Below are 24187 nucleotides of genomic sequence, written 5' to 3'. Positions count from 1 at the left end.
TTTTATTTAGTTATTTATGTGTTTTAATATCAGCTAAAGAATAAACGCTTGTGCATCTGCAGTCAGCAACCCAAATGCCTGGAGTAAACCTTTGCCAGGTACCCAATAGTGCTGGATTCTAACATACATAGTGGAAGACTCATAGGTCAAAGGTTTGCTAGTTGCAGCTATCAAGAGCTTTAATCATCTGGGCCAGTGGGGCCCTTTAGCACTTCAATTTATTCAATTTGTTTGATTCTAGTTTTTACACCGTGTGCAAGAATATTTAACTTATATGATGGTGGGCAGCATTATGGTGGAAGGAAACCATACTGAGCATGGGGGAATCCTAGCACCATCCGTAAGTTGCTAGCAGACCCTCCCACGTCAACCAGAGGGGAAGCCAGTATAAGCTAGATTTGACCGCATTAGTGCTGAGATTAATATAACATAAAATTACTCCCAGATTAGTGTAAGACTCTAGGGTCATTGATCTGAGCTATCACACAAACCACAAGAAATATCATTTGAACAATAATAAAGTGAAAGAATAAAAACTGAAATAAGCATCAATGGAAAGGCAATTGTAAACTAAACGAATATTCAAAACTAAGTCTAGTTAATATTTATCTCAAAATTTTTTCCTGCTTGTAATGCTGTCCAGTTTTTAAAACTCTTTAAGATGGGTTTATGGTTTGAGTCATAAATTTTGGGTTCATCGTAAACACTGTAATTTTGGAATATCTGGTCACCGATAGGTTGAACTTGGCCCCATGCTGTAAATAGATCCAATACTAATCACTGTATGCATAATAAATCTTAATACTTCAACCTCCTCACTTATCACGTTTAGATGGCCTATGATCAGTGGCATGATTCCCCACAGAGTAGCCTTCCTGTCAGTGAAATATGTATGACCTTGTTTAAACCTGTTCATAACTGGTTCTGTGATGCCACTAAGCAACTGCTGTGTATACACCACCTATATACAGTCTCACTGGTCAGAGGCCTCCAGAGTCATGATGTACCATCTACTGGTTCACCTGTGCTCCTGTACACAAGTTAATCAGAAACTCTGAATGATGTAAATAGAGAATATCACAACAAGCAGAATTGAGTCATGACTTTCTTCATATCATTTGTACACCAAGAATGTTAACAGCAGTCATTAGCTCTCTCCTAAACATGGCGTCTCAGTGCAATACCCTACCTGTCATCCCCCAAAGTGACACTTGTTCATGTAAAGTAATAGATATCAGACCAATAAACTTTCCCAAAATCTCTTCCAAGGGTGAAAGAACAAACTGGAAACACTTGGTTTTGCATCACTGGGACACACAATTAACACTGGCAATAACAGTATGTCCTTGAAACACAACACAAATTCAACCTCTTGATAGTACCTGTATCTAATTCAGTAAAACATGTACAAAACGATAGGAAATGGTACGGTTCTTTCTAATTGTGATGGTCTAGAACATAATTTTCAGTGGTTCTAATGCTCACTTGATTTTTACATTTCTGTATGGTAGCTTTAACCATTTACTAAGCATAATTTCAAATTTATCATAAAATAAATAAAATACAACATTTGATTATTTTTCTGTATGTTTATTAATGCTGATGACTGCAATCTTTTTAACTTTACATATATAGTGGACACACGCACAACTGGGTCCATAAAATATCACAGATTTTGGTCACCAGCAACCAAAGACACATTATTACTCTTATACAATCAACATTTCAAATATTAACATTACCATTTTTCATTAACAATTATATGGGTTAAAATCAGTCTGCACCTTTATCATCTTAGTTTTTGTGTAACCTTTACACCAACAATCAGCATGTGTAAATATTTATATTGACTGGAAGAAAATTTTCTCACACCTTTCAAATGAGTATATTGCTTGAATGATGTATTAACTTCCACAAGAAATACTAAATGCAGACATGATCACATATCCACTGGGAACATAGCCACAATCACATACATATATGTACCTGTACCCAAGTTAGATTAAGTCTGCACTCTCATAAAAGGGCTTACACATGTAAATTCATCCTTAATCAAATTGCAAAGTATTCAGTGAAACGTAACAAATTACCATACATGTTTATGTGTCGCAGCATTTAAACAAACACACTCAAACACAACAGAACACTATAATTTATCCTCTCTCCATGAACATGTATGGACGATCTACAGGCAGTGCAATCTGTTCTAAAGTTTGCTTGAAAGCAAGGATCAATGTCCAGTGAGATAAATTAAATTGTGACATTCTGCAAAAACAAATAATCAGCCTGGGTGTTTTTTTTACGACATCAGATAGAAGTTATCAAGGTATCAAATACATGCACTTGTCTGTGAATATATTCATGAATTCATTGATGCATACCGTACTGACTTTTTTCTTCAGCAAGGGTAGAAATTCCACTTCCTTACTCGGCACGTGACCTGCATGAATTCATCAAATCACAATAAATTACACTTTTGTCTTACTATGAGCAAAATCTTTTTGTGCATATTTAAGTTAAAAGAATACAAATTAATGTTCTATCAAGTTTAAGTATTGTATACCATCATGTATGTATCTACATGTATATGCACATGTAGTTAATGAAATCTGAAAAAAAAAATCGTTCATTAATCCAATATGTGAACAATAATCCAGAACATAATGTGTAATTTTATTTTTTACATACATGTAGGCCTACATTATAAATTTCAAGGTTTAGAAAAAAAAATGGAAAGGCTTTTTGCTCCTGAATAGCTGGCCCTCTAACACCTGAGCTTTACTTTTTATGGAACACTTAGCATGTACTTACAGTATTATGTGCAGGTATGTCATGAACATTTTTCTTGTCTTTTTTTTTTTTCACCAGCAAAACACCCAGCGTTATGAGGGGCATGTAGTATGTATAGCTTTTGAAACAATCAAGCATACATGTATGAAATTGTATAAAAACATGGTTTTACCCCTTTGCTTAAAAATATGATGATGCATGTAAGAATTGTTTATGGACGACTTTGACTAAGCAAGCACAAATATTTAAATAAAGGAGGTATGTCATAGCTTTATGGATGTAAGTGTATGGCATGTATGGCAATCCAGATCAATCTGCCAAGTATTTTAGCAAGCATGGGACAGTTATATGAACAGCTTTGAGGACCTCTTTCTATGTGTTTTGTTTTCCGTAGTCATTGTTTGATGCAAACTTTGCTTGGTATGTAGCATAAAATGTATGAATTCCTTTGAGCAACTATGCATCATGCATCAGGTAATATTTAGTTCAATTTTTCCCTGTACTTGTGCATGAGTAATTGCCAAGTATCACAAAACCTGCTGGTACCTGTACTAGTGTTCAACACCTGTTCATGTCAGTGCTACGAGAGCCCCAGAGTAATAACTCACATTAAGGTGATCCTGAATTTTGAGTTCACAGGTATAAAATCTGAGATCACTTTACACACAGCCAGTTCAAAGATGTGACACAGGTCCTCTACTCAAAACAGTAACAAAAGATTGAGGCATAAATGCCATCAAAACTGCACTGCACGTCACGGCAGTAAAAATGTCTCATGATTTAAGTCTCCACTCATGAAAACGAAATGTTTGACATCATTTTGGAAAGACTTGATGGAAAGGAACTCATTTTTACCTATCTAAAATATCCTCATATACATGGCAATCATGCCATACTTGTATAAAGCCACCCAACACCATATATTCATTTATCTGACTGTTGCTTAAAGCCATACTCATGAAGTTTTCTTTTTAATGATGGCAATTTGTTGTACAGGTGGACCAGCCACCAGAGTGAAAAGCTGATGTGCCTCATATTTAAATCATTGGGGTGAACAATCTTAACTTATTGCCTATTGCCACATTATAAGAGTAACCTTTGCGTAACAGTAATCAAGTGACATGCACAAAATCCTAGATGGTTACTATCATAAATTAAAATGATTGTGTAAAATGGTGCTTGAGAAACAGCACAAATAAAACATTCAATATTTTTTAGAAGTTTGAGAAAAATTGGCAAAAATAGTGTACTACTGGTTGCATTTTTTCCTGTCAGAACATATTGAAAATGCATGTACAGCATGTCAGTACCTTTACCAAATCTAATTTCAGTAGGATCCCATCTCAAATCAATGTGTTGCATGCTAGGTGCAAAACTGTAATAAACCAAAAATCTTCATAAACTGCTGACCAGTTACCAGCACTAAACATCATGTATACATGAAACAAGACTGGAAATTATCTTAAATTTATGGATCTGAAGGAACAGGACATAATGGCAAATCTTTATGGTATTCCTATTATTAAAAAGTTACAATGTCACGTTCATGGCAGCTTTGTCCTGCATGAAAGAGTTGGCCAAAAGATTGACTCTTTTTTCACAGGCAAAAGATTAACAGTTTCTTGTATAAAAGGCTAATGGAAGATAAAAATAATGCACAATTGAATGAAAACTGAAGTTGCTTTTAAAGTCCATGCATATCTCAAAATATTCACTATTTAAGTAAATTTCATACATTAGATCATACATCTTGAACATAATCAAATTCACAGCATTGTCATACAGCATCTGTAGACCAAATGACAAGAAATTACACTAGCACCACATAACAATGTGAAGTTTTCATCAGGCACACATGTAAACATTTTCTTTACGGGTACCATTTTTGGAATACAAGAAACTGTTGTAAATATACAGATCACCTCAAAACATAGCACCATTACTAAATAATTCACTTCTGTTTTTCATTAATAGCACGGAAGATAAACTCTTTTATCAATCCTCATTTCCCTCGTCATAAAGTACAAATGTACATGCATAATGTAAATATAACATCAGTAACAAAACATTTGAATTAACTGTGATCATCAATGACATAAATAACAATTTTCTTCTTGTCTGATTTTGTTGTAAATGATGAGTGTGAAGGTTAGACTTGATAACCACCAAGAACAATAGCGAGTATAGGCTTCAAATTGGGATCAGCCATTAAATACACAAGAACAGAGTAAACAAGGTATAAAATACATATACTACGTGTACAAAAGTGGACAATAATTTATCTGATTCGTTGATGGATTTATCTTGTGGTAATTCATGTAATGTGTTAGAAGACTAAAAACAGAACAGAACAGACACCTTCAGAAAGCTTGCATCTCGTTAATTATCAACACTACAGTTTTCCCTACTATAGATCTGTTCCTGAAAAAAACTTCTTGTCTCAACCTTAATCCAATACCTGTTAAAAAAGGACTGGCTGCATATTCTTCAGTCAAATGTCAAATATAATTTCTGGCACCATACCAACTCAAATGTTAGACATAACACCATAACTGGCTTTACGACTACTGAATTTCTGGAAAAATACTTTAATTCAACAGCAATTAATGCTTTTAACACAGGAAATCTATCACCATTATCAGCTTCCATGAAATGACAAAGCATATACATCTAACACAAAGATCTATGTCCCCTGTAGCTTTTACTCAGATATCTACCTTTTCCAGCAGAACAGTTTCTTGTACCAACTCAAACTACAGTATGCAAATGCAACAATTCTGGTTCAACCTGTAGCATTGTCTTTATTTACAGACATATCCCCTTGAAACTGCATGTAATGGCTGAGTTGCTGATGATGGTAAAAGCCTGGGTCAAGAGTGGTTGGATCCACTGCAAAGTACTGATTTGATCTTGTATCCAGCAAAATTGCCATTTCTTCTCCTTCCACAATACTATTGCCACAGAACACCATTCCTTCTTGAGGCATACCTATTGCAGTTTGGTTAGAATCAACAAAGTTGCCATTGCTTGTATGAGTTTGGCCAGAGCTAGCAACCCCCTGACCAGAAGCATCACAGTTTAGACTTGCCATTTCCTCTGCGTACTTGTCAAAGAAACTAGCCATTTTTTTAGTTTGTTCGGAGGACGTAGATGTCAGAGGCATGTTGTTTCCAGTGTTAATTTCAGGACTAGCATCTGGAGTCTTGGTATCCTCATTTACTTTCAACTCTTTCAGTTTCTCATTAACAACGTCTGAATCAATGGGTTCTGCAGTAATATCTGTCTGTGCCTGGTCAAACTCTTCCATGGCTTGAATCTTGGCCAAGTCAGAGCCATCCTCACCAACTCCTTGATTCATTTCATTCGCTGACAGACTCACACTGTCCTCTGACCCTGACAAGTTTGGCTCCGATGAATTCTCTGTCAGAGTCTTATCACTTTTATTTGAATCTAGGGACGATGGAGCATCGAACGGCTCCATTCCTAAGTGATTGCTTCGATACGGATCCTCGATCACTGGACCATCAATGTTCCCAGGGACATCTTCCATGCTTCCATCATGGAAGACTTCTCGTGCGACTTTTCTGACGCGCTCCCTGTACGTGTAGCTGTCGTACATCTGCTGTAGCCTCAAAGATTCTGGTACTTCGTCTACTGAATGGCTCTTAGTCAGACATTTTTCTGGATGCCATGAAGGTGTTGACGTACATGGCAGGCTTGCCATTCGTGGCAAACTACTTCTGAGAGATGGACTGTATGCCAAAGCTGCAGCAGCATGCCCTGGAGAATGAATGGGTGTGGGTCTAGCACCATCTACATGAGCTTCAGGTGAAAAAACAGCTGTGGTCATCACACCTGGGATAAAAATTAGAAACAGCAGTCTTAGTGAAGGATTAAACATATTTACAGTTTGGTGTTAAATACCAAATTCAAGACAGGTCACTGCAGGCCTAGACATAAGAGGTGATTGAACTGCCCGATCACCTGTCCATTTCCTAAATGGAAATTCAGGGGAACGAATTCTCAATCACCATGTAGACTGCAGAGGGGGACAATAAATTCACGTGTTGTGAAGAATTGTGTGTGTTCAGTCGGTTGCAAATACATGAATTTATTTTACTTACAAGAGAATGTATCCGGCCTTTATGCCGGTTTAAACAGAAAAATAACTGATCATCTGGGTCAGTAACTGACATGAAAATAGCAGCTTGCATTTGTGAGCCTAGACTATTTACATTTAATGTGACCTATAGCTAAACGATTATTTCGTGACGAATGAAATGTCCTGTTTCATAATCCTAAATAAATGTTCACATTGTGTATACACATGGTTTGAAAAATGCCCCTGAAAAAGCCGGACATCATTCATCAAAAGACTTAACCAATGGCCATTCAGGGCGGTGTTCATCGTCCTGAACACTGATAGTGACATGATAGTTATATAACTAAACTGCAATGTAAAAATATTAATTTTTGATTGGTACTTTACACCGTACTCAAGGATTTTACACCCAAACAACGACAAGCATTATGGTGGGAGGAAATCAGGGGGAAATTTAGTCACCAAGTTATACCAATGACGTCATACACAAATATGCCGACTATAGAATGTAATTTAATGATTAATATTCTAATTAACACTATTCCTACATTATAATCAATGGAACAATATTATTAAAAATACATATGACAATTATCTATAAGAGTTTTTAATCGAAAGTGATCAACCCTGATCCTTTCCTTTCAAATTGAAGAAAACATATAATTTGTAAAATGTGTCAGCCCTTTGTCTACATGGCAATGTGGTTATATGTAACTGGAAGTGGTTATATGTAACTGAAAGTGGTTATATGTAACTGAAAGTAGTTCTATCAGCACACAACTTCTCTGTAATCAGATGGTTAAGATAATGTATGGGTTTGGGATTCCCATACACTTTGGTAGAAGGTGACGTCCCTCAGAGGACAAAGAAGTTGCATAGGTTGCATAAGATAAAGAGGAATAGAATCATGGGTGAGCGAATGAGAGGATCAGTCCATCACTCTGGCTTTTGTAGAGGTGATCAAAATTTTCATCTCCTGACTGAAAATCATGGAGAACAATTCGTCAATCTCCTTGTTCATCCTTATGTCGAGGCCTGTTATTGGTTGGAAAAATAAACTATAGTGCTCGAAGTAAACCACTATCCTCTGAAAAACCAAACTCAAAGCACAGCACAACCATTAAGAGTTGGATTCAAGACCTCATTGTTTGCAGGGTGAACAATGCTTATCCAAATATACCAGCCAAATAATAATTCCTTTCTTAACATTTTATGAATGTCACTTGACAACAAATTCCTGATGAAGACCCCCACACAGTCTTTTGCCCTTGTGTGTTGGTTTAGAGCTGTAGATGGCTGAGGAAATTTCTTTCAAAATTGCTGAAGATATCTGATTACATTTAGTGTGGTAGTGCGGTTAGTGTGATGATTTTGTCGATGATTAAATATAGATCACCAATTTTACCTGATTCTGAGTTCTCTTGATCTCAGAAACATGTTTTGATATTCTCCTGGAAAAATTTAGGTTTCAGCTCCTAAGGTCATGTTTTAAAACTGTGCATCTTGTTTAATCCTCTTTTGGACAAATACACCTAGACAAAACAACAATAATCTACCTCAGTATCTTACTTACCTACTGTGTCTGCACACCAATTTCTGTCCAACAACTCTAACTCTTCTAGAACCTAAATTAAAAATGGCTTTCCTGTTACATTCAACAGATCTCAACATTCCTGCACACACCAAAGAGAAACATACAAATGAAAACAAATTGTCATTAACTTATGTACTATCAACTGGACATATTAAACCTCAAAAACAAACAGTGTAGGAATATTCTATCAAAATTTAACACTATTTGTGTTTCTTATGAAAATTTTCAGGGGAATTATTCAATCTCGGACTTCTGTAATGTTGTTTACAACATTTACTTACAACTGTCATAGTTGGACGCTTTTTCTTTAATTCGCTGATGCACCTCTGAGCTAGTTTGAGGAGTTGGTGTACGTCGGCAGGTGGTTTTCCAGCTCGAAAGTCCAGTAGACTAGCCAGACAATTGGGCCACTCTTTTTCTGTCTGATCATTCTGCTCTTCCATTAGAGCACACACATAAGGACCCTGCCAAAAAAAGTAAATACAGGTATAGCCTTTCCAAATACATGAATCTGACTAATTAAGAAATCTCCAGCGCAAAGATTTCTAGTCTTTTTTATGAACATTTCTTCTTAAATATTTCTTTTCACATTGATTCTTATACAAATAAGTGATGTGAAGGTCATGAATGTTGTGATATAGAGATGTTAATTTGACACAAAGCATGAATGATGGAACACCCTTCCGTGTTATTGTGCTCTACTGGTGTGCAAATCCTCAGCTCAATACACACAGTACTCTTTGAGAAATCACCACTAACATTTACTTTTAAAAACTCATTCCAATACACAAAAGACTATGTCATGAATTTGTAATATACACTACTTAATTTGATACAGAGTATCAAAAACCAAATATCCCCCTCATATTAATGTACTTCACATGTAGGCAAAAATTGAGCTCACTATACGCATTTATTTATTTATTTGATTGGTGATACGCTGTACTCAAGAATATTTCGCTTATACGACAGCAGCCAGCATTATGGTGGGTGGAAACCGGGCAGAGCCCGGGGGAAACCCACGACCATCCGCAGGTTGCTGCAGACCTTCCCACATACGACCGGAGAGGAAGCCAGCATGAGCTGGACTTGAACTCACAGCGATCACATTGGTGAGAGACTCCTGGGTCATTACACTGTGCTAGCGCGCTAACCAACTGAGCCACGGAGGCCCCCCTCACTATATGTAGTACTTTGAGATACCACCCTTAGCTTTTACCCTAACATTGATTCCAGTAGAGAAGAGGTTAAGTTGTTAATTTTGGAATTTATGATGAATTGATATGCACATCGGACAGAAGGATGGAACACACTCTTTGTGTTACTGTGCTTTACATCTATACAAAACCTGAGGTCAACACAAGCAATACTTTTTAAGGTAGCACTCCTAACATTACCTTATGTAAACAATCGCTCTGGTGGTGACATAAGCTACGGTACAGGTGAACTGCACATCCATGTAGTACAAACATTCAGAAATCCACCTTTTTTTCTATCTGCATTTTGTGATTTTAAGTTCAAAAGATGTCTAAAATGATCTGCTCTGAACAAGAATTAAGACATTTTGGCTTACCAGATACATCTCTGACTCCCTTTTTTCATCAAAGGCTTTTTCACCTGTACATGTCTCCAGAATTATCTAGAAGAAATATATTCATATTTTATAAGTACTGGGAATGTAATAAGGCAGTCAATAATATGACATCAAGCAACTGTTGTAAAATTTCACACTTGTTAATGACAGAAAATACATTTATTACCCTGTTATCTCATGTCCCACTCACAACTGCTTTTTCTAAATTATAGGTTACATATTTATTGAATCATAACACAGTGCAAAAATGTACCACCAATATGCTGGTTTCAAGATACAACCATATGACAACAGAATTTTAACATGGGTGGTACATGTATACGGAAAACTAAATTTTAAAAAATGAGACTATTCTTATAAATTGTGGGTTTGGGTGTAAGTAATTGTAATAATAATCAAATGCTGCCATGTCAAAAGATAAGAAACCATTCCGTACCGTGAAGTAGTCAGGTGAATTTGCACTGGAACGTTGCTTTGTTGTCATAAAGACAAAACATGAACATTGCCTATTTAAGTGCATGTAAGTTTGATGACTTTTCAAATACATCTAATAATATCATGTCACATTAAAGATTATTAAGTGATGGCTGTATGCATATTTTATTACTGTACTTACCACACCAAATCCATAGGTATCTGACTTAATAGAGGGCCCATTGCTAAAAAATTCAGGTGGCAAGTAAGCCCTGGTTTTATACATTTTGTGCTTCATGTCTTTCTTTGAGACATGCGTGAACATCCCAGTTGTTTGACCAGCATTTGCATGCTCTGCCAATCCGAAGTCAGAAATCTTCGCTTCAAAATGTTTGTCCAGGAGAATGTTTGCGCTGGAATGAAATATGATCAAAAACTTATCACTATCACCATTAGTGAAACTGATAATATGTGTAAATCAATTTTTTTTTGTTTTTTGAAACACAGAATGACAAAAATGTATTTTGTCCTAAAACCTACAGGAGGTGAGTTGATTTCAGTTAATACAAGCTGAACATGAATATTGTGAATAATGGCTTCAAATCAGAGTGTCTGACAATGTTGGCACTCCTACCTACCTCTTAATGTCTGCATGGATAAGTGGGCGTTTTGGGTCCATAGTATGAAGGTACTGTATCCCTCGTGCCCCACCACACAAAATGTTGATTCTCTGATGCCAAGTGAGGGGCTGAGTATCCCCCTACAAAACAAGGAAAGATCATTTTGGTGGGGTTCAATGGGATCAGCCGCATGAAAAGGGAGACTTTTTATTCACACTGACAACAGTACCCTAGATGTAGATAGTATGTAACAGGTGCCTATCATGATACTGAACTGGACAACCCTTTTGTGACTGGTTCACGATAGGTTGATAAGAACTAGAAATTAATATCAGAGTGAATGGAAGGGACATTTAAATGTATACTTCCAGCACCAACTGGGAGATGACAGAGCTGTATTTATACTCCATATTTATTATTACACATTATTACTGGATACTGCATTTTCCTTTTAAATTTAATATGTAAAGATGTGCTTTCAGAAGCACCTAAAGGCCTTATAACCAAACATTTGATGCCTACACTGAAGTTTTTGTGATAAGAAATTAATCAGATTAACAAAAGTTGCCCTATATGGTGGATGAATAAATAAGATGCACCAGTATTCAGAAAATAAACTTTTTTCTTGAAAGACATGACAAATCATACCTTTTTGGGGGTCAAGTTCATCTGAATCTGAAGTTTGATTATCCTTTGTGTTTTAATGCAAGAAAAACGAACATTATTCATATCTGACAATAAACTTTTAGACGAATATTTGCCCAGTTAATTATGATAGCATGGTACATGTACTTGCATGTTGTGATCTCCTGATGCTCTCTACCTTCTTCATGGGTGGAGTTCCCCTACTCCTTACCTTACACTGAAGGCGATCCTCAAGTGACCCATTATCCATGTACTGGTACACAAGGCAAATTTCGTCCCCATCCACTGCAAACCCGTACAGCTGTACAATGTTCTCATGGCGGTACAGCATAAGGGACTTGATCTCAGATATATGGTGCTCCATCTGCTCAGGATTCGCCTCCCACATTTCCATCTACAACACCGTCCAACAATTCAAGACAACTATGTGTATTTCTAATTCCCCCTACACCACACAGTACTAATGCCATAAATACAGGGTTTGAGATAGGACTCTGTGACAACCATTTGTGGCATGACGTTATTGATTCATGGCATGGTATGGCCCATATCTAACATAGAAATGATGTGGTATGTATACATAATATTGAAAACTAATTGAACAGAATCAGATTAATCTTCTGAATTACATGTATGTTCTTGGGTTGATTTATTTGTCAAATATTGCAAAAACAATGATACTTTGGTTGTAGTTTTATCTAAACGAATTTAACCAACCATGCATACTACCTTACTGCCAGCTTACAAGATAAACGTAGCCTTAACATGTCATAAAGGGTAACCTCTGAGATTTCACTCTATCTGAAATCAAAGTCACTTTCATTCTGCTAGAGGTTAGATCTACAGGCTGACAGGTGGAGAATGGGCTCTGAACACCTCTACTTATTATATGCCTGAATTTATTTATTTGAATAGTATTTGAAAATGCACTTTCAAAAGCAAATAATGATCCTGATGCCAACACTTTAGTGTTTTGAATGTGAAATCAATCTTCACAAAAAAATCTTAATCGGCCCTATAAAGTGGATGAGTCATTCAGAATCAAGGAAAATGTGTCAGTTGAAAAATGCTAAACTTTAGGTGAAATACAGTAATGAATGCAGCACGCAAAACGTATAGAATCTACCAAACATTCATTATTTGAGAGCAGTTATAGTTATATGCATTCAATAATGTAACTGTTATTCACCAATATAAATTTAGAATCACAATTTTTGCTCTATCCCATACAGCTTCCTTTGTACTCCATGTAACATTAAAAATTCAGTTTAGCAAGTTTAGGTTTTACCTGGCGAAGCTTTTTGACAGCACATTTTGAATTCTTCAACACACCAAGGTACACATCACCAAAACCTCCTTCTCCTATTTTATTGCCATCAGCAAAACCATTTGTGGCGCAGGACAAGTCTTTGTACTTAAATTTTGCAGTGGCTGACACTGCTACAACGATGTCTTTAGCAAGCTGATCATTGGGTCTGTAAGTCAGAGATTTGGCACTTGCTAATTCATCCTCTGACATTTGGAACTCAAATTCCTTGTCAGAAGCTTGGGATAGCGCAGCACTGTTGACCTTCGCAGGATTTTGAAGGTTACTTTGGCTTGTATCTTGGGACTCAGATTTGGGATAACTCCTGCGCATCACCTTTGTTGCTTCTAACTCAACACCAAGTTCTTTTTTCTGAGACCCTTTACAGCCTTCTTCAGAATTGCCAACCAGGTTTAAGGCTTCGTAATTCGCCAATTGTGAATCCAACTGATTAAGCGCTGCATAGTTTTGAGACTGAGACTTCACATTTTCACGTCCACCATTGTTTGCTGTTAGTGGGCCTGAAACAAACAGACGTCATATTTTGAGCAAGTCATTTTTCTCAAAAGGTTTATACATGTATATGTATTTTATTGTTATTTACCACAACAGTTAAACTTTTTCACTCATATAATTCTATAGTTATGTGTAGCTGAAGGGCCATTTCACAAAGTGTTGTGGGGCAGGTCTGTATCACTTACAGACCACCACAGACGTAGTATCAATTGATTTACAAGCCGCGTAATATTCAATGATAAATTATGTCAAGACAGTAGCAGTCTCTTCCCAAAACGCATTCATCCGGACAATGCTTAAAATTAATTAAACCTTATATCATTTTTTTTTCTGAATTTAATAGAACTGAACAATTTAAATTTTGCCCTTTGTCTTTCTCGCATACAAGGGATGCTTGTTTCTGTTTTCTAAAATACAGTAAAATTACTGAAATGATGTATTCAATCCGAGGTTCTTTCTCTGACATCGGCAATAACTAGGTCAGAACTGCTCTGATCTTAGAAGTCACCACTACAAATCTGAACCATAAAATCCAGTGACAGTCAAATGCCTAGATCAGCCTCAGTGGTGCTTAGATTTATTTCCATTTGTGTCAGAATTGAGCATGAATCCAGCTGTACAACAATCCTATTGTAATTCTGTAAACATTTAATAGGGGTGAGAATAACCAGTGCAGCTCCTCTGGAGGCTACAACCTGAACCAGGAATACCCCGGCCCTGTATCTGCAGGTTACTTGTAAATTGTATCAATGATATAGTAGGCCTACTGTATCAACAGTTCAGGCAGTGGATGAAATATCCTTCCAGTTTGTCCGATTTCCGAGTAAGCTATTTATCACTGGGTGCGTTATTACCAAAGTCCACAACTTTTATCTGCCATAGGCTACTGCTTTTTCAATGGTAGTCTTTCAGTGGACATAAACATTAGTCAGGTGTTGTCTTTCACTTTAAAGCTAGGTCTTCAACTAGCTTGTGCCACTTTAACTTGAATACTAGCCATTAGCCTTTCTCTGAGGTCCCACCTGGACACAGACCCCCATTAGAACTTCCGTTTTTCGGGAGGGACGTAATTCTGTGTATTTTAGGGTGTAAAGTCTTTTCTTGCTGCCAGCCTGCCATTTTTGGTGTACAGGTGCATGCTTGGTATCAAAATGATGGAAATTGTCTAAGCTTTGGGCAGGTATGCGTTTTACTGATGAAAGTTTGAAATTCTGGGTGAGAGGACATAAGGAGACAGGTGGTGATGAAGAAGCTGCGAGTGACATCCCCATGGCGTTGCTAGGCAGCCCTCCTAGCTGCCGGCATAAAAAAGTCCAGATTTTGACGGTCAACCTACGTCAGGATTTTTATGGCTTCTTTCTCACACACTGGGCCAGGTATGCACCAAAGCTTATTGGACACGGAATGTTCGGGGATGAGCCACAGCTCTAAACGTTAACATTGTCGCTTAGGGAAAATTAATGGAAGTTTGTGGCCACCTAACCACAGCTTACTCCTAATCACCTCTTAAATGGGAGAGTGATCTCAAAGGAAGTAATTTGTTATTGCCCTGTTCTGGTTTCTCAATGTAACACACTTACATACCTGCCACTGTTAATGGATTTGCAGGCATACGTTTGGACTTCTCTGATTTCTTATCAAAATTATTAGCCTCTTCCATAGCTGCCTTTGCCTCTTGTTTTCTAGCTTCTTGTTCCTTCTTAGCTTGTTGCATGGCTTCTCGTTTCTTAGCTTCCTGCTCTTGAGCTTCTCGTTCCTTGGCTTTTTTTTCCTCTGCTTCCCTCTGGACTCGCTCCTGTCTTTCATACTCTTTTGATGCTTCCACTGAAAATTGTAATAATATGACAGTGCAATACTGTAATGACACTGAAAACTTACATTTTGACATGGTTGAAATTTTAAAAAACGGGATTTAAAGAATCAAATGCTCGTAATTATTTATGTTTGTTCCTACCAAATTTAGAGAGTCCCATTTAATTGTAAAACTTTGTAACAAATTGGGTATCAATTATTGCAGATCATTCTCTCCTTAGTTGAAACACAACATTTCAACCCCTGATGAGTATGACAGAATGGGAGCGAAATGGAGATGAACACCTAACCTAGTATTAAGGTAGAAACTAATACATGCAATTCATCAATATCATAATACTTTAATGAATTGTTTAACTGAAAAATTTTGAAACCCTGAAACATTTATTTCCATCTGCTGAAAATAAAGAACAATGAAAATAAGCTTATATGTGCACAGCACACTTTTACTTTGAAGAAGAACACCAAATACTAACATTTTATAAAACCATTACTCACACAGTGGTTCCAACAATTTCATCTCTCTGATGCGATCTATTGTGCGCAGTTTTTCATACAGGTCAAAAATTGTTGGATTCCTCACCCCCCAATCCCCAATTAGCCTTTCCGTGGGACTCCCATGGGGGCGACAGTACTCTAAGCCAAAGGAAGACACCTTGTCCATGTTGTACCCGCATTTTGCAGCTGTAAAACATAAATGCAATCATATTATAAGAAAGTTTAAACTCTCTGACATTCTATATGCATTATGAACACATGTCACATTCCTACAAGACAACGTTCTTGAGATCTACTAATCCTCCTTGAAAAACTTGATTTTAATCTAAATTATGTATAACATAGTAGGAGCCATATTTTCTGGATAGTTGTTTATAAATCCAAATGTCAATGATATCTGAATAAAGTATATTACAAGGCAGTTGAATCTGTATAGAAGTGTATGACCCAACCAAAAATGAATTGGTGCAGTGACTAATACAAGTATATACCACATTTGTTGTAAAATTTGCCTGAAAAATGCGTTTTTAGAGGCAAATTGAGGTCATACATCTGTTATTGAAACTCATCATTATACAGGTCCAAACACCTACCAAAAACTATCAAAACACCTTTCTCTAAGAAACATGCAAAATGGGTAACTCCATACTTCACAGTATACAAATACAGTATATGGATAAGTATATAAGTGTGTATGTAAGTTCCCATCTTGCCAGATGCAGCAGGCCATGGTCCACTTGTATGAAGCCCTCTTAGCGAGCAGAGCAGTAAAATGTTTTCAGCCCTGGTTGGTTGTCATGGTATTCAAGTGCATGTAACATTAAGAGGGCTGTGTGCAGCAGGAACATAACTCATGTATAAAGTGCCCTATATTAATATTACAACGATTTACTCCATTGAGCCCTATACATGTATATATTGTAAATGGCATATGTAAAAATGTACCAACATTGAGGTAAATAACTAGATTCAATTTTTTGGTTTAATATTATGCCGAACACTGTACTTAAACACCAAGTGTAAACTAGTATACATCAACAACGCAGTGATCTATGCTCCAATAATACATCTACATCAACAATAAAATTATTTTGTTTAGCATTAAACTAACAATCTTAGCCTGCTGTTTATGGCCCATCGATATCCTGTCACAACTTAATACTGATAAAACAAACCTTTGAACTATTTTATTCTCTCATTCAATGCATACTGTTCAATAGACATGTAAGATAGACAAAATTTCTCTTTAAATACACTTTGTGTGTATCAGATAATATGTGATCAATACATCGCACCCGTAAAAATGTACCAATATGAAACTTAACTTGTCAAATAATGATGTACAAATGATAATCACAGCCTAAATTCACTGAATATTCAACACGTTAAATCTACAATATAAGGCTTTAATTAAGTGTGGTAAGGCACAAACGGGTATGTTGTATTAAACAAACCCTTAGTGTAAAACAAATAACTTCATGAACAGTCATTATCTGTGGGATTCCAACATCAATACGTGTGTGTAATGAAATCCATGACGGCATGCAGCATAGTACTATGTGCATGTATCCTCATTATTATTCATGTACCCTAAATGACCTAAAATTTCACCCAAAAAAGTGCATTTTTAGAAGCAAATAAATGTGACAAAATATTATTTTGGGTGCTTAAAGTTGGAATTTAGTACATCATCACACGTTCCAAGCAAACCTCAAAACACCTTTATAAAATCAATAGAACTCTCAGAAACAGGAAAAATGGGCAAGTTAGTCATGGACCAAATTTAAGGTCACTTAGGGTACATGTAATTATTTATCAGAATGTAATTGTTAATCTGTAACAAGGGATAGCCCATCCTCAGGCCTAATTCATGACTAAACCTAAAAGCAAAACCTGATTTCCCACTCAACTCAACTTACAGGTATGTACATTGTATAAGGGTTACAATGACCGGCACAGAAGTACATCCTGTTATCTATATACAGATATATGTAGCTCTAAATGCTCAGCTGATTTTCTTTAGCTTGTGACACTGGTTTGGTGTTTTCGTGTTGCTTTGTATGCAAAAGGAGTGGCAGATATGACATTGGTTATGAGGGATTTTATCATGTTTTAGCACTGACAGCACATGACAAATTATATTCAAGAGGACATATACTATGGTTTTGTTTCTACCTGACTAACCTAATAATAGAATATTTGCTCACATCCAAGAAGAATTAACTGATGTATCATGTATACATGTAGCAACATGATTTAAACAAAACCTATTCATTGAAAGACAACAGTTGGACTTGTTCCAAAGCCAAGGTTGAAAGTGACATGATCATTTGTATAATAATTTCAATTTTACCTGATTTTACAACATGTCAGAGATTTGTGTGACACATCTATCTGATTGCCTTCTTATAGCATATCAACACATATTATTAGTTTTAAAACTGTAAAGGTGTGAAGATAGCCTCAAGCTAGTCCATCTATGCTAGACCAGTTGGGATTTCCAGCTTTCCCTATGAAAGAACGACAAATTAAGTACCGGTCACAACACAGGTTGATTGGCTCTTAATTCTGATTCAGCTTTGTGATTTGGAGTCCTATCGGCAGTCACTTGTAATCAGCAGTAACTTGTACAATGTAGGCTTCAGGCCAGCTTGACCTGAAACCCTAAAACTGCCTGTGGGCAGATCATTCATTACCCAGAACTTCTATTAGCATAAGAAGTTGTGATCTCCTAAAGAGGCAAAGCGGCCATTTACTACTCAACAGGCTGTCACACACGGATGTGTGGCTGAATAATAGCTGAATGCTTGGCCAGTCACGACCAGCCGCCAACTATTTCCTGAAAATTTACATTTCTGCCCACAAAGCTGCAAATAAGGGTAAAATTAATTAATCATTTCTTTGACCGAGAGATTCAATACTTGTGCGCTACATACGATAACACACCATTCTAGTATCTCAAGGGAGCTTGTTTATTCACCTCCTGCTTGACACAAAGATAAACAAAATTAGTGTACACTACACAGACTGATTCATAAACCTTGAAAGGGGAGAATAAAATATCACATGTATGATACAGCTAGTCTACTAAAACTATAAACACTACATTTATAACAAAACTTAATTATTCATATAAGAACTCAAATAACACAATCAAATGCGTACTCTCCTGTTGTACATGCCGATAGCCTTACAACTACTACATCTGCTGAAAGAGGTCACAAATCTGAAACATCTGGCTATGATCATCACAATCCAGATTAACCAACGCAAATAAAACTTAGTGTTGTGGTTACTATGACTGAGCCAAGCTGGAGCGTGAATAAAGGCCAAATTTTAGCAAATTCTTCACATGTGAACTAGAAAATTCTCGGCAATTTACATATAATAGGATTTTTTTGAAATATTTTTATTTCAATTTTTTAAAAATATTTTTGGAAACCTCAAAAATAATGAATGACCTAAATAAGGAGATGAAATTATTTTCTACATTTTAAATGTTAACAAAATATTCACACAAAGCTCACAGCAAGATCTGCATATAAGTACATTTACAGCAACAGAAAGTAAAAGTACTTCGATGACTAATAGACAATGCAGTAATACAGTACATATCTTATATGTATAATTCAAATCCAGTACGTTCAAAGCTGGGGCATTCAGAACCACACATTGAAACTTAGATTTGCTGGCACAACTAATCAAACATTTACCTTAACATGGGTTCTAACGCAAAAAGTCTACTGTAAGTCATGAATTTTGTAATTTACAGAAATTATTATGCACACATCACATCAGCAATGGAACGTAATGGTTTATATGCACGCAGAATCTCCAGTACTATACTTGTACCACTTCTAATATTCACCTTAACATTGCTATCAATCTTACTGAATTCCAACACTGATGCTTGAGGTGTGAGCCAAGATATGCTTGTATTTCCACGGGCATCGAAACCCTTGCCAGACCAAAGTAGAGAATTTCAATAATAATTTTAAGATTGCTTTAAACAATAAACAATTAAAATAAATTGTGGTTTGTAAAGGGCAAAGATGTAATACCATTTAATACAAAACACCACCAACACACAACACAGCTACAAGAAATCTCTTTTGGTGGTGTTGTAAAGCACAGAGTCTCTTTAGAAGAACCTGAAAAGAACAATGCTTTCTACATACCTCCGTCACTTATGCCCCTACAATGAATAGGCCTGCTCTGAATTACCTCCCATGTTAATCGACAACGTCTATGACATAACGGGACATTAGTTAAGGCGTGAAACTACAAGGAGTGGGAAAGCATGCAGTATATAGATTATGTAAAAAAAAAAAAAAAAAAGTATCAGCGTTCACGAGCTGCAGAAATGTTGAGATCTTGAATGAAGTCCATGTTTTTCGGCTTTTAAAGAGTTCACTGAAACTGTCCATTGTATTTAATTAAGGCCAGTATTTTAATATTACCACTAAACGGATTAAAAAAAAATGTTTATCCTGGGCTTTCCAAGTAAGTTTACAAAATTAAAACCTGCCTTTTATGCCACTGTAACTCCAAAACTTGCCATTAGTTAGGCTTATAAACTTGTAGACTATCAACACAAGCTCAAACAAGATTACACCTCTTACATAAACACTTTATTCCACGTTTGCAGCATGCAGAGTACATATGTGTGTAATGACCAGAATCAATTCATTTATTTTATTTGATTGTAGTATTATGTCATACAAAATACAGAAAGTTTTTCACTTCCACGACAGCATCATGTACAAGGATGTATGCCACAACACAAAACAAAGAGCACGACTTGAATATTTATGTTGACACATGCAATCTGAGCAAACCTACCACAACCTTCTATTATATCATGTTTGTTCATTTCACTGGACTATGCTTCCTTGTGGTATTAAGGTGTACATCATATGCCTGAAGACGATGAGCTTCTCCCATGCTCTGTCTGGTTTCCTCCCATCATAATGCTAACTGCCATCATATACATGTAAGGGAAACACCAATCCAATAAATAAATGAATACATAAGAATATTGTTGCAATTACACAAAATTAGGTAGTCCTAATTTTGAAAATGACTGAGGTAGATGTAGCTTGAGAGAGGATCTTTCTTTTTTATATATTTACTAGGGCATGTATGGTAATCATACAGCACTGCTTCCAAATGCATGAGCAATGAGATGAATACCAAACACAACACAAAAGCTTTATATGTAATTCTGATTGCTTTGAGCTCTCAAGGAATCTAGAGACTGGTTGGCTACATATAAGTTAATTTAACAGGTTAAATATTGTGTGGAGCTTCATAGATGAATATTTATAAAGAGCACATTTCAAGATATCCAGAAATTTCTGATATGCAGTGATTTACATTTTGGTTGCACATATATAGCAATGTCATGATATATGTCACCTGCAGAGCATGACACGGATCATGTGGCATCACAACTAGATAGCTGTTAAGTCCACAGCTCACAAGTAGATAGATGTTAAGAGTCCACAGCTCTTCGCCTTGTAAAATGGATCAAACATAAACTAGTGGTGATCAATTATAGATGGAACCAGAATAAGGCTTTACGGTAACATACACTTCGTCTCAGAAATTATTTGTCTGCACTATTTTACAATGATCCCAACAATGGTAGGTCATTCATGAGTGCCTAGAGAAATTACCGATTGCAAAACAGGTAAAAAAAAAATGTCAAAACAAATAAAAATCAACTTTTTAACATATTTATATTGAAAACCATAAATCTCACTTTCATCTTTCTGTGACATCTAAATTCGCTGAAGTAGGGTTTTAACATAGGAAGAGCACACTGCAAACTATCCAGAAATATATATGTTCTGAAAAGTTGTGCAGGGATCAACTTCCAGTTTTGAACTGGGTGATTATGGCACACCAATGGTGAACTTGCACAACTCCTTCCCGCCTGTAACAAGACAGTCCAAAGCTGTGAATTCATTTGTTCTTTCATTTATTATGTCACAATTATCAATGATTCTGTAAGACGGGTCAGAAGTTGAAGGTAACATGACCACCCCAAAATGGCCGTCCAATATTGAAGCACTGGAGAAAAGGCCACTTCGGTAGCAACCATTAAGGCCTAGTTGTACAAAATAACGTCACAAAATCTCTGCAAAAATACTCAGACTATCTGGAAAGCTGAAAATAATACCAATCCAACCGATACAAGATCACTGACGGCAATTCAAAAAATGGCATGTTCCTATGCAATAACGGGAGGACCGTTTTCTTAAACCACGTCCTTTGTAACTAAGGAAATCACGTGGACTCTAGCTTCCGATCCGACTTACAGAATACATTCTAGTCATTTGGATCTTCTGTGTATCTCATCCTCGAGTCTCCCATTAGTTCACTAACCATGGAGCAGTTCCAAAGTTTAGGTTACTGCCCATTGTCATTATTGTTATTATGGTTGACTCCCTTCTCAAATGTTCACTGTAACAGGCAAGAATTTCAACAAATTGACATCCTCTACCAAGTGATCAATGCAGCATCACAAATTTCATGACTACTCACAAATTTCTGACACCTGTTGTTGTTGTCGGATTAAATCAAAAGAAAGAAGTTATATAGCCTAGAAAGAACTCATGGATAAATATACATGCACAAGTTGCTTTAATTTCACAAATCTTCTACCAGGTTTTACCTCTCCAGTACTTGTACCTTGCACATTAAAAAAATCATGACAACCATAGCAATGTTACATGCACCTAAACTTTGTCAACATCACAGAACTCAAAGAGGAAAGCTTACCGAGATCTTTCCATCCTTTATCGTTATCAAGTGTTGTACAGATCTTCTGTAATATGTCCACGGGAATATCGTACACATATACGGCATACTTGGCGCGTCCAGGCATTGTCGAGCATTTTTCACAAACTAAAAAGTACTAAAAATTTGACAGCTTCACCAGGTTCATCACTCCCCATTGCTAACTTGATCACACATGGACGGCTTTCCGATGACGTCATCACTCAGACGCCAAACACCAACGTTAACTTCCTAGCCCATTCACTCTGCAGAATCTTGTGACCTGTTACGACATTCTCACGATAAATACCCATAACAAGACAGAAACTTAAGAAAGCTTTTTCCGACGCACAAAGAAAATGGGCTTTAACTGCGCATAAATACACAAGCACTTCCGGGATTAAGGTCACGAAGTCCCCGGGTGCAAAGGTCATTGACATCGATTGGCCGAAAATAAGCCAGTGTAAAACGTGAGCTTGAGGAGATCCAGTGCCGCTGACTGAGCAAGTTTAACACCTCCAAGCTATTTCAGATATCTACTCCATGAGCTGTGTGATTCTGTGTTCAAATCGATATAGAGTCCATTGTTTTTCTAGTTTTCTATATGTGTAATAATGTAAACAACAAATTTACATTTAAGTAAATTCATCAGACATGGATCCCAATCTCAGAGTATATTTATGTACCGGTAACATGTCGCAATTTCATTACCCTATATCAAGAAGTGCTCCCAAATAGCCACGATATAAAAGTTATCTTTAAATGTCATTTTTTTCTTAATAGAAAAAAAAATCATGGAGGTCATATGTGCAAATAGTTCTTCACATCCTTAAAGTTTTCAAAGTATGCATCATTTTTTTTTCTTCCTTTAATGTTTGATGCTCTTTCAGTTAAAGAGATCTCATGCATTGTGATACTGGTGTAGTTTAAACAGTTTTGGCCTACTCAAATATATTAAGGCTCTATGTACTTGGTATCAAATTACCATAGCAACCCTATCCTCCTTGCCTCTTTATTTTCTTGCTCTTACAGAATTTTTGATAAATATATAGTCTTTTTTTAAAAAAGTCTGCTTTTTGAAATATATATGATTACTCTCATAGATATAATTCCAGGTGGGCATCTACAAGTACATGTAGTATCAGGTCTACTGTACATAAGTAAGCATATACCCATTCCATACAAACACAGATATTCGTTTCTGAGTAAGAATTCTAAATATGCTTAAATGTGTTTGCCTCTTATTTACAGATCACATGGTGGGCATATCTTACGAACGTTTTTGCAAAAACAAGGAATATTAATTTGGTTTTATCAATCTGTCTGTCATATTTTGGTGTCCATGCAATAACTTCTCTTAATATTGTTAAACCTTTGTTTGCTGTTTCACTCTGTGGAAGCTCAGATCTAGTTTCAAAACAAGCTAGACTCCTGCAAAGTGTTGTAGATATAGCAATTTCCTCTTACTGCATAGTAGTTGATTTCTGTTTGATAACTGCTACAACAGATTAAG

The 24187-nt window shown here is 36.3% G+C and overlaps 1 protein-coding gene across 1 annotated transcript; it reads right to left on the bottom strand.

The window, feature by feature from the left end:
- Positions 1–1202: 1202 nt before the first annotated feature.
- Positions 1203–23033, bottom strand: LOC135469734 (uncharacterized). Its single transcript, XM_064748305.1, has 11 exons — positions 22678–23033; positions 15892–16077; positions 15166–15405; positions 13048–13586; positions 11971–12153; positions 11133–11254; positions 10697–10907; positions 10060–10125; positions 8768–8950; positions 8466–8517; positions 1203–6645 (listed from the first exon to the last, which is right to left on the bottom strand). The coding sequence occupies exons 1-11, from the start codon at positions 22781–22783 to the stop codon at positions 5573–5575; spliced, it is 2961 nt and encodes a 986-aa protein (XP_064604375.1). The 5' UTR covers positions 22784–23033; the 3' UTR covers positions 1203–5572.
- Between the last annotated feature and the right edge of the window lie 1154 nt (positions 23034–24187).

This window comes from Liolophura sinensis, chromosome 7 (genome assembly GCF_032854445.1).
Source record: "Liolophura sinensis isolate JHLJ2023 chromosome 7, CUHK_Ljap_v2, whole genome shotgun sequence".
Taxonomy (NCBI): Eukaryota; Metazoa; Mollusca; class Polyplacophora; order Chitonida; family Chitonidae; genus Liolophura; species Liolophura sinensis.
Note: the sequence above shows the minus strand (reverse complement) of the source record. Positions and strands in the feature narration are given on the sequence as shown.

What these genes read in the sequence shown, in the direction of transcription:
- LOC135469734 (XM_064748305.1), bottom strand. Translation starts at nt 22,783, where the DNA reads ATGCCTGGACGCGCCAAGTATGCCGTATATGTGTACGATATTCCCGTG. An exon ending in GAAATTGTTGGAACCACTGT is followed by an intron (nt 15,406 to 15,891) that starts GTGAGTAATGGT and finishes TACAATTTTCAG; the next exon opens with TGGAAGCATCAAAAGAGTAT. An exon ending in ATACCTATGGATTTGGTGTG is followed by an intron (nt 10,126 to 10,696) that starts GTAAGTACAGTA and finishes TATTTCTTCTAG; the next exon opens with ATAATTCTGGAGACATGTAC.